Source organism: Sapajus apella, unplaced genomic scaffold (genome assembly GCF_009761245.1).
Source record: "Sapajus apella isolate SASKATOON/1434 unplaced genomic scaffold, GSC_monkey_1.0 scaffold46, whole genome shotgun sequence".
Taxonomy (NCBI): Eukaryota; Metazoa; Chordata; class Mammalia; order Primates; family Cebidae; genus Sapajus; species Sapajus apella.
The window spans coordinates 16,313,343-16,325,460 of NW_022436986.1; the positions used below are offsets into that span (position 1 = coordinate 16,313,343).

A 12,118-nucleotide genomic window follows, 5' to 3' on the forward strand; every position below is an offset into this window, starting at 1 on the left:
TATAATTTGAAAATTAATGTTTCTAATGTCAAGTAACAAAATTACATAGGCTAGATAACTGGTAGAAAAATAGGATGGATTGGTTGGGTGTGGTGGCTCATGTGTGTAATCCTAGCATTTTAGGAGGCTGAGGCAGGCAGACTGCTTGAGTACAGGAGTTCAAGACCAGCCTGGGTGACATGGAGAAACCCTGTCTCTACCAAATATATATATATATAAATATATATCAGCCAGGGATGATGGCACACATTGGTAGTCCTGGGAAGCAGAGGTTGCAGTGAGCCGAGATGGCACCACTGCACTCCAGCCTGGGCCACAGAGCAAGACCCCGTCTCAAAAAAAAAAAAGAAAACCTCCTTCCTTAAAGATGTGATGGATTTTAAAACATTAAGAAGATGGGTTTTCTTATTGAATCACAAACTGAAGATATCACATATAAAGTAGTTAATACACTGTAGGAGAAGTACCATTGGCCATTAGTTTTTCAAAGCAATGCTGACTCCATAACTAAGGAGTATTACTTTGATGCAATCCCAGAAAACAGAGCTGTGCAGTCAGTGGCTTTGGTGATAGTGTTTACAAGGCACGTGGTCAATTACAGCCACGGCAGTGGGGCACTGTAGCCTGTGTGCTGCCAATAAAGGGATCTACTATTTTCCAGTATTTCATTCTGGAAAGATTTTCCAAAAAGTTGCTTGTCTCCAGAATAACTGCATTATATCTGGCCGAGAGTCATATGTTTTAAAGGTCTGTTCATACAAAAGGACTTTCTTTTTGTAATCCTATTAATAGTCCTATTACATAGCCTGCAATCATTTGCTGCAACATACTTGGGAAGACTCTGGTACAATGATGATGATGATGTCATCTCTTCCACCTTAGTAGATAAAATTTAAAAATGGTGCTAGCATGTAAACAAAACGGAATCTGTAAATTAGAGAGGGTGGGGCACCCGTTACTATAAGAAAATGAACATTTAAGGGATTATTAGGAAATTTCTATTCAAAAGAATTTGTCACTGTGGTTTCTGTCTTCCTTCCTGTGATGAGTCAGTTTGTCAGCATTCGTGTGCGTAAGAGATGCAGTGTTTAACCCTGACTTTTGTCTTCTTTTTATTCCAGAAGCCTCCCCAGCTTTCCGAGGATGATATCCGGCTGAAAAGTGAGGGGGACAACTATAGTGCCAACCTCCCGGAGCCTGCCACCAGTTCTCTTTCCCCAGATCACGAAAACATGGAAATTGAGGTGTCTGTTGCAGAATGTAAACGTGTTCCTGGAATCACCTCTACTCCACATCCCATGGACCACCCCTCCCCTTTCTATTCACCCCCCCCATAATGGCCTCCTCGCTGATCACCATGAATCCCTGGATAATGACGTCGCCAGAGAGATCCGCTATCTAGATGAGGTGCTGGAGGCCAACTGCTGTGATTCTGCTGTGGACGGAACGTATAATGGAACATCTTCCCCAGAGCCTGGTGCAGTGGTCCTGGTGGGCAGCCTAAGCCCCCCAGTGCACGAGACCACCCAGCCAGAACCTATTGAGAGAACAGCTAGCCGGCAGGCACTTCCTCACATCGAGCTCAGTAATAGCAGCCCGGACCCCATGGCAGAGGCAGAAGGAGCAAATGGCCATTCCCCCGGCCAGCCTAGAGATGCGCTGGGGGATGGCCTGCAGGCGCCTGTCAGCCCCAGCTCCTCAACTAGCTCCCGGTGTTCTTCCCGAGATGGAGAGTTCACACTCACCACGCTGAAGAAGGAGGCCAAGTTTGAGCTGCGTGCCTTCCATGAGGACAAGAAGCCCTCCAAGCTCTTTGAGGATGATGAGCGTGAGAAGGAGCAATACTGCATCAGAAAAGTGAGGCCTTCTGAAGAGATGCTGGAGCTGGAAAAGGAGAGGAGGGAGCTCATTCGCAGCCAGGCTGTGAAGAAGAATCCTGGCATTGCAGCAAAATGGTGGAATCCCCCGCAGGAAAAAACCATCGAGGAGCAGCTGGACGAGGAACATCTGGAGTCGCACAAAAAGTACAAGGAGCGCAAGGAGAGAAGGGCGCAGCAGGAACAGCTGCTGCTGCAGCAGCAGCCCCCATCGCAGCTCTGCACAGCCCCTGACTCTTCTCATGAACGTACAAGCATGATTGACAAAGCAAAGGAGGACATTGTCACAGAGCAGATAGATTTCTCTGCTGCTCGCAAGCAATTCCAGCTGATGGAGAATTCCAGGCCAGCTGTGGCCAAGGGCCAGAGTACACCCAGGCTGTTCTCCATCAAGCCTTTCTACAGGCCTCTGGGATCAATCAACTCAGATAAGCCACTGATTAACTCGAGACCACCTTCTGTTGGGGGACCTCCGGAAGACAGTGGTGCCTCAGCCACCAAGGGGCAGAAATCGCCTGGTACCCTGGAGACCTCAGCAGCAGCAGCAAGCCAAGGCAGCACAGCCCCTCAGGGGAAGGAAGGGCCCTACAGCGAGCCTTCTAAACGTGGGCCCTTATCTAAACTGTGGGCAGAGGATGGAGAATTTACGAGTGCCCGGGCCGTCCTCACCGTGGTCAAGGATGATGACCATGGGATTTTGGATCAGTTCTCAAAATCCGTCAATGTCTCCTTGACTCAAGAGGAGCTTGACTCTGGTCTGGATGAGTTGTCAGTAAGGTCTCAGGATACCACCGTCCTGGAGACTCTATCCAATGATTTCAGCATGGACAACATCAGTGACAGCGGGGCCTCAAATGAGACAACCAATGCTCTCCAGGAAAATTCACTGGCCGATTTTTCTCTGCCCCAGACGCCACAAACTGACAACCCCTCAGAGAGCCGAGGAGAAGGCGCCTCCAAGTCATTTAGTGATCATGGTTTCTATTCCCCTTCCTCCACGCTGGGGGACTCTCCGTCGGTTGATGATCCCTTGGAGTACCAGGCTGGCCTCCTGGTACAGAATGCCATTCAACAAGCCATAGCTGAGCAGGTGGATAAAGCTGCGTCCAAAACCAGCAGGGATGGAGCAGAGCCACAGGGACCTGAAGCGACTGTAGAGGAAGCTGAAGCCGGGGATTTCAGCTCAGAGAAGCCTCAGAGCATGTTTGAGCCACCTCAGGTGTCTTCTCCTGTTCAAGAGAAAAGGGATGTCTTGCCAAAGATTCTGCCTGCTGAAGACAGGGCGCTCAGGGAAAGGGGGCCGCCCCAGCCACTGCCAGCTGTGCAGCCCAGTGGCCCGATTAACATGGAGGAGACCAGGCCCGAAGGAAGCTATTTCAGCAAGTACTCGGAGGCTGCTGAGCTGAGAAGTACAGCCTCCCTCCTGGCCACTCAAGAATCCGACGTGATGGTTGGGCCCTTCAAACTGAGGTCCAGGAAACAGCGGACTTTGTCCATGATCGAAGAAGAGATCCGAGCAGCTCAGGAAAGGGAAGAGGAGCTGAAGAGGCAGAGACAAGTCTTGCAGAGTGCACAGAGCCCCAGGACAAAGAACGCCCCATCGCTGCCCTCCAGAACATGCTACAAAACTGCCCCAGGTAAGTGAGGTGCCTCACACCAGAGTCAGCTGTCTGTCGTTGTTGATTTTAGCTCATGGGTTTCCATGTGGAGCCTCCTCTGTGTGTGTCTGGAATAAGTGCTGGGGGTACACTGGCACGAGAATTCCAACATACAGGGACGTGCAACAAAAGTGTGAGTGTCCTCTAGAAGAACGCGGAGCTTGGATGGAGTTTGCCACTTTTCAGAGGATGCAATAGCTCTTTTTTGTTGTTGTTGTTCTGCTTTGGCTTTGGTTTATTACAGAGAATTGTCCTCTTTTATTTGAAAGCCTGCCTCTTGTCTGAGAGAGAGGCTGATTGTGGCAGACAACCAGCGTGGACCCATGTGTGAACTATGTTGGAATCAGTTAGCTTGATCCTCAGTGTCTGCAGTTAAATCGAAGCCATCTGATTTGGGAGATGTCCTGTACTAACTAACCCCCTCTGAATGCTGGTTCCCTTCCCAGCAATGATAGTCATGGCTTGGCATTGCAGACTGACACATGCAAAATATTTTTGTTCATCTTCTGTGTGACTGGGTTTTTCTTCCAAAGTCACCACAAAGCAACAACTACTTTGGAATCAGGGGTGGGCTCATCTATTCTCGTCATATGACCCATTTGGACAAGTTGAATTACCGTCTGCAAAGGCAGGTCCTTAATTCCTTCATATTGCCTGAGTGGTCCCTTTTGCAAACACTTTGTGTAGATGGTTGATGTTAATTCAAGTAGTAATTATTGTTGCTACCGTATGGATAATAATATGACCAATAGTTTTTATTTCCCATGTGGATTTGATGGCAATCAGGGATCCACACATCTTCAACTATAGAAAATGCTGCTCAAAATGTGGTCTAAGCTAGTCCAGGAATCATTTGCTACTGGTTCTTTCTAAGATAAGTTCTGATGTTGAGAGTAGGCATTTGAAAACTCGTATTGCTTCATAATAGACTGATGGGGAAAACCTGATGCTTCACCAGAGAAAATTTAAGAATTATTACCCTGAAGTGTAATTGTTGACATTTGACTTGGTCCATCCAGATATTAATCTTATCTTGACACTTAGCTTCCATCAAATCTACAATGACACAACGTGACTCTTCTCATTAACTTTTTAAATTTTGAAAGAATCTCCAACCTAAAGAAAAGTTCCCAAGTACAGTACAAATGTTTTTCTATTTTGAATCATTTGAGAGTAAATTGCCAACATGATGCCCCATCTCCTTCAGTTTTGTAGACTGCTCCTCAGTGTGGGTCTCTGATGCTTTCACTTGATTATTTTCCGGTTGTGCATCTTTGCTAGGACCAAATTGATGCTGTGTTCTCACTATATCCAAACAGATAGCATGTGGTATTAGTTCGTCTCATTGTGGTGACAGGTGCTAACTCTGATCACTTAATATTGATTATGATCACTCCATTGAGGGAGTATCTGCCAGGACTCTGCATAGTAAAGTTTTTTCTTTTGTAATTAATTCATATTTTGTAGGGCAATACTTTGGTATTACGTAATTTTCACCCCATTCCTCATCAAACTTTATGTCGGTATGATCTCATGGATTCCTATGATATTCAATGGATTATAATCCATTTCTTTTATGATTTTTATCCTCAACTTGTTCAGATACAGCTCACAGGATCCCTTTCTGGCTAACTTATGTGACCTTTGGAGATGTCCTCATTATCCTCTGAGTGCTTCCTCAATTTCTGGCATCACAAAATATTCCAGTTTCATCTTATACTTTCCCAACCCCGAAATCAGTTGTGTCTCCAAAGAGCACTAGTTTCTGACGATGGTATTTAGAAAAAAAGATCTGGGTGCTAGATGTGCTCATTGTTACTGAATTGTGGCTGGTCCTAGGCACTCTCAATGGACAGAATTAGAAATTATACACATCTCTGGGCTGGGCACAGTGGCTCACACCTGTAATCCCAACACTTTGGGAGGCTGAGGTGGGCAGATCACGAGGTAAAGAGATCAAGACCATCCTGGCCAACATAGTGAAACCCTATCTCTACCAAAAATACAAAAATTAGCTGGGTGTGGTGGCGCATGCCTGTAGTCTCAGCTACTTGGGAGGCTGAGGCAGGAGAATGGCTTGAACTTGAGAGGCGGTGGTTGTAGTAAGCCAAGATCGTGCCACTGCACTACAGCCTGGCAACAGAGTGAGACTGTCAAACGAGAGAGAGAGAGAGAGAGGGGAAAGAAGGGAGGGAGGGAGGGAAAGAAATGATACACATGTCTCTTGAAAACCATGAGTTCACCTTGATACCTTTTAGTTCTAATTTAATACAAGGGCCATCCATACTTTCCCCCTTTCTATATTTGTAACCACCTTCCTGACAACCAGAGACTTAGTTTTTATTATCTGTAATATGTTTGTTATTTAACCAGCCCTCCTCCCTCCACACTCCAGTATAACCAGTCTCCTGTTTTCCTCACCAAACTTGGGCTCTGACATCATTTTCTGGGTGGCCACTGCCAACCTCCATCACCAACACCCTCCCTAACACCCTCCCTACCCTACCTGGGCTCCAGCCCCACAGCAGGTACCGTCTTGCTCAGCCTGGCCTACTGACTTGTGCACTGAATTGTTTGGGAAGGAAAGGAAAGGGAGGAAGAAGAGGAAGAGTGCAGTGACTTTCTTAATATATGCCATCACATTGGTGATAAAGTTTCAACAAATAAATATTGGTGGGGGCACAGACACTCAGACCATAACAGTGGGCATTTTCAGGATTCTCTGACTATCTCTTAATTGAACCCCTCACCATATTACCCCCAACTTTATTTCTAGCACATAAACAATTGTCTAACGTAAAGACATTTCAATCCTCTTTTCTGATTCCCCCACTGGCTGTTGTTCGTCAGGCTTCCCCACCAGGACCAAGGTTGCCTTCAACAAGTCAGCATCCTAAGGCTTGCCACTGGCAACCCAGTATCAGCCTCCCCAGCACTTTCCTCTGTGCTAATACTGATCTCTTCTCCCATATCCCATCCCCGTAGGATTGATTTCTGGTTCCTACAGGGGGATGGTAATTCATCCGTGGAAGTCTGTGCTCTGCTCCAGTCTTGATGTCGTATTGAGTACAGTCATGATAATGTGCATACATGTCATTCCTTCATGTTTATCTCTGGAACATTTAAAGCTGGCCCTCTGGGCCTCCCAGAATTACAACATGAGTTGAAAGAAACTGAACGTAAAACACAATTTTCTTCCTGTGCATGCCTGGAGATCTTTGGAGTATTGCTTGGCCGGCCAACCTCCAAGTTCATGATCAGGGAGAAGGCTGACACATGACTCTGAGCAGCCCAACTAGACAATTCATGGCCAGGGTCAGAACTGCTGAACCCGACGGTTTTGTGAATGGAGATATTACCTAGTTCCTATGGCACATTTCACATTTCATGCCAGAAGAAGTGACTCCGCTAGTTTGTTGTGTGACTTACACTGATGATGCGGTACTAGGTGATGAAAAATATAATTTTTAACTTCTCTGGCAGAAATCGTGCTGGTGGCATGCTGGAATCCTAAAATCTTAAAGCAAATAAAATCCACTGAGAGCCAAGATGTGGTAAGGAAGGAGAAATCTTCTAATTCTTTCCATAGAAAAGTTGTCTAGACAGAAACTCCATCCCCCAGGTGTGGAAATAATACTGTTTTGCTTTTAGTGGTTTTCTTTTTTTTGAGACAGAGTTTTGCTCCTGATGCCCAAGCTCTGTTTTGAAAGGATATAGTCATTGTTAATGACCATGTATTTGGAAATTATCTTCTTGGTTCCTAGTTGACTTTTTTTTTTGTTTGTTTTTGGGGTTGGGAGCGGAGATGAAGTCTTGCTCTGTCACTCAGGCTGGAGTGCAATGGCACGAACTTGGCTCACTGCAACCTCCACCTCCCAGGTTCAAATGATTCTCCTGCCTCAGCCTCCTGAGTAGCTGAGATTACAGGCACCCACCACCATACCCAGCAATTTTTTTTTGTATTTTTAGTAGAGACAGGGTTTCATCATATTGGCCAGGCTGGTCTCCAACTCCTAACTTCAGGTGATCCGCCCACCTCGGCCTCCCAAAATGCTAGGATTACAGGCGTGAGCCACTGCATTCGGCTCTTATTTGACTTTTAAAGGAAAAAGCTCCACTTAAATAGAATTTGTGTGACATTTGTTTATACAGAGGTGAACAAAATGTACAGTCCCTGCTCTCAGAGAACTTAATAGTTCAGTAAGAAAAACCGCATTAAACAAATGAGGTGATTTTCTGACAGAGAAGCACAGAGACCAGTATGAGCACAAAACAAAGAAGACCATATCGTTTGGAGGATAAATAAAGCCTTCCTTCCTTAGGAAATTCTTGTCTAAGCTGAGAACTGAAGGAATAAAGTTGGGCTCAGGGTGTAGCAGAGAAGGAAGGGCACCTAAGAGAGGCTCACAAGGAATAGAGAACTTGGCACATTTGAGGTATTTAAATAAGGCCAGAGTAACTTAAAGGTTAAGAGATTTGAAACAAAACAGAAATTGATTTGGAGCCAGACAACCAAGAGCTCTATCAATCATGTTAAGGGTTTTAGACTTTAGAGTTTATCCTATGGTCCATGAGAAGGCACTGAGTTTTTAAAGGAGTAATTATCTTTACGCAACCCCAAGCTGTCCTGCCTTCACTGTAAGTTGATGGACTAAATGTCTTCCTGTTGTAATGAATCCATTTCACAGGCTTGGATTGAGCTCTTCCTGCTTACAAGCACTTCTGAAGGCAGGTGCCATCTTGTGAATACCCTGTATGTTATGTGTGAGGCCATGCTTCCAATAGTGTGTGCATGTGTGCCCTCTGCTGATGGCACTTAGAGACTAACGGAAGAAGGCCAGAGGTGCTGTCTTATGCCTGTAATCCCAGCACTTTGGGAGGTGGAGGCAAGAGGATTGCTTGAGCCCAGGAGTTTGACACCAGCCTGGGCAACATAGCAAAACCCCATCTCAAAAAAAGTGAAAAAAAAAAAAAAAAAAAAAAAAATTAGCCAAGTGTGGTGTTACATGCCTGTAGTCTCAGCTACTTGGGAAGCTGAGGCAGGAAGGTCACTTGAGCCCAGGTATTCAAGGCTTCAGTGAGCTATGATCGAACCATTGTACTCCAGCCTGGGCAGCAGAGTGAGACCCTGTCTCAAAAAAGAAGAAAAAAAAAAAAAAAAAAAGAGAGAGAGAGAAAATAAAGGATGCACTTTTGCAGGTACATGAGCCTGACTTAAAGGGGTAACTCACACACAGCTGTAAAACACCCTTGAGGAAAGAATTGGGGGGTGGAATACCCAAACTTTGTATTGAAGTTGCAGTTTAAGATCTTTTCAAATGTCTTTTCATGTTGGGATTGCCAACAGTTCTCACTTTAGTATCTATGTCTATTATTAGATATCCTGGTTTCACTTCCAAGTTCTAAGCATGCCAGAGAAACCAGTTGGGGGATGATTTGTTTTTTGAAAGTTTCTGTTTTCATGCCAGATGTTGAATTCATCTACCAAGTCAGATCATTCACTCCATGGGACATACATTATGAAGAGTGGCAAAAGAGAAAAAAGAGAAGGCGTAGGTTGCCTATTAGGTTCCACAACTTGGGGTGTCTGTTCATGTCTTCTAACATGTGGAAAGATGTGATAGTAATAAATCTTATTTTTATAAGATGTACAGGAAGTGTTGACTTCTGCTGCTGTCTGTTTAGATTAAGATTCCGCATAAGGTGATCATTACATTATTGTAAAAATTCTTAACCGGGTCTTTGCTTTTTCCCCTTTGTTATCTTCAAGTATCAAAAAGGAAAGTCTTAGGAAAAAAATATTTGCGAGTGTCTACACAATCATCACGAAGCAGGGCTTGGTGGAGTGTTCCATGCTAAATTAGAGCCAGATGAGGCACAGTTTGATTTGAGGTGCCATCACTGCTCCATGGGGGAAGCCCCTGTGTCAGCCTCTGATGGAAACCTTGATGATGAGAGAACTCTTCATCAGTAGTACACAGTGCCCCTCTTTCCTGCAAGGCAGGTGCCTGCTGTGTGAAGCTAATTAAAGCTTATTGTAGCCTATCCACAGATAGCTATTGTCCACCACCATATTTCCAGAACATTCTCTGGTGACACAAGTCTAATCATGGTAGTTACAATTTATCAAGACCTTAAAGCTACATATAATACTAGTTATTTCGCACACATTTGTCATTTCTCATTTTCTCACTGAACCCTCCCAGCAGCCCTGTAAGATACAAATTATCTCAATTCTTAAGGCCAGATATATTTCTGGATTCAGACTTTTTCTTATTTTAGAAAAGTTATAAAGTATATACTATTATTTAGAAAGGTAATGCAATGAACATACTATTATTTAACATAGCTGGCAGGTTCTGGGGCAATACCCTGTGATCAAACTAAATTTCTACTGTAAAACTTGAGAAGAATTAGTGACATTAAGTGGGTAAAGACTAGGAGAGCCTTATGTCAGCTCATGTGAGGTTTTGTTGCTAAATAAGTTATGAAAAAACTTGGTTTTCAGAGTTTTTTGGATTTGGGAATTATGCATGAAGAGTCGTAGACCTGTAATATTATTCTCTTTCAAAGAATTACTAATAGAGCCCAGAGAGATTGAATTGCCCAGGGTCGCTCAGCTTGGAAATGATAGAGCCTGGTTTCAAACTCAGGCTCTCATTTGTCTCTAGAATCCATCTTCTTTCCCCTACCTCCTCCTTCCCATCTGTTGAGCCTGCCCTACGAGGTAAACAGTAATAGCTTCTCTCTCCAACTTGTAACTCAGGCTCCCTCTACCCTTTCCCAGTTTCCGGCACAACTTCTGTATTTTCTTGGGTCCTTCCTGATCCTCCTTTAGGAGCCCCTGTAGCTCTGCAATCCTTCGCTTGCAGTGGCCTGGATATATAAATTTGACTCTCAGAGGCCATGAAACAGTGCTTCCCTAGTGACCCAGGAGGATTCCTTTCTGCTTTCAGAACTCAATTCCAGTGCCCCAAATTACAATAGGCAAAATCGCTTGGGCTGTCCAAAGATCTGAGCAGACAGCTAAGGGACTAATTTAGTCTACGTCAACCATCTAGCCTAGCTGCTCTTGTGAGTTATTTCTGAAAGTGTATTTCCCAGGGAGAAGGTCTGCCATTCACTCCAGAAGCAGGCTTATGCCTTGAAAACTTTGAAAGAACTGGTTACTCAAGCAAGGAAGCAATTTTTAAATTTGAGGATGAGCAGGGATAAGTGTTCATTATTCTATTAACTAAACGTGAACACTTGTGGCGTAGTGGGATCAAAGTCAAGTTTAGTTGACTGGTGATCATTGAGCACCGTGACTACTTACTGTTCTCCTTGCCCTTTAAAAATTGATCCTTCTGCCTTGGACCAGAACTTCCCTGTGGTCTATTTATCTAAACCCAGCAAGTATGTTTTCTGGAAAAATGCAAGCCATTTAGAAAGGAATTGATAAGAAAAGACTATGTCGAAGCTGTGTTTGGCAAGGGGTGAAGGTGTGCAATGAAATCAGGACTTTCTGAATTCTGGAATTCCAAATTCTCTTTAGACATTGCCCTCAAAGGTTTGGAAAGGGCCACGGCCATGGTTAAACCTGTGTGTCAGCCTCACTCTTGAGATGATATGGGCCCAGAAGTCTTTCTTCCGTTGCAAGCCTGTGGTCACAGCTTCTGGGCAGCAGAACTTTGGAAAAAGCAGAACGTTCCCCACCAGCTGAATTCCCTAGTGTAAGCAGGCTCTGCTATTCCTGCTGATAGTGCTGGGTCTTTGGATATATCACGTGTCTGGGTTGGCTCCTGCTGGCTCATGCCTTGCTGGGCCACCACGTGATGTCCTCATTGCCTACTTCTGCCTGGCCACTCCGTGCTGCAAGTTAGGGGAGCGTCTTCTGAGGAATCAGACTCGGCCATGTACAAAAAAATAAGATGCATAGTTTTGAGCTGACAAAGAGGAGGCGAATCAAGGAACCTAATTCTTCCAAGTTCTTTGGTGAGAAATAGGAGCTAATCAAAGCCAGGCTTGGGAGCAGGATGTGCTCTATGACTGCCAGAGTTCAGGGCAGAATATGACTGTGTCTCTTACTAGCCATAGTTACTTGCTGTGTACTTCCCTCAGGAGACTGGCATTTCAGATTGATTTGATCTTTGTGTGCTGCATACTTACAGGGTGGAAAACTAGGAGGTGAGGCGGAGCAGGAGGAGAGTGTGTGGGACAGATCATTAGTGCACCAGAGAATATATGTGTAGTTCTGTTTCCCATTATTCAAGTATAAATTCATGTATGAAGCCTGGGCGAGGTGGCTCGCACCTGTAATTCCAGCACTTTCAGAGCCCGAGGTGGGCAGAGCACTTGAGGTCAGGAGTTTGAGACCAGCCTGGTCAACACAGTGAAACCCCATGTCTACCAAACGTACAAAAATTAGCCTGGCATGGTGGTGCACACCAGTAATCCCAGCCACTTAGAGGCTGAGGTAGGAGAATTGCTTGAACCCAGGAGGCAGAGGTTGTAGTGAGCTACAATGCCCACTGCACTCCAACCTGGGCAACAAAGCAAGACTCTGTCTCAAAAAAAAGCCAAAAACAAAAACAGAAAACCCTG

At 44.9% G+C, this 12,118-nt stretch overlaps 1 protein-coding gene across 1 annotated transcript in view; it reads left to right on the top strand.

The window, feature by feature from the left end:
- Positions 1-12,118, top strand: part of PALM2AKAP2 (PALM2 and AKAP2 fusion) — a 506,606-nt gene that overhangs the window by 468,109 nt on the left and 26,379 nt on the right. Inside the window, 2 exon segments of the mRNA XM_032240316.1 lie at positions 1,122-1,325; positions 1,327-3,514. Coding sequence (XP_032096207.1) covers positions 1,122-1,325; positions 1,327-3,514 — 2,392 coding nt within the window.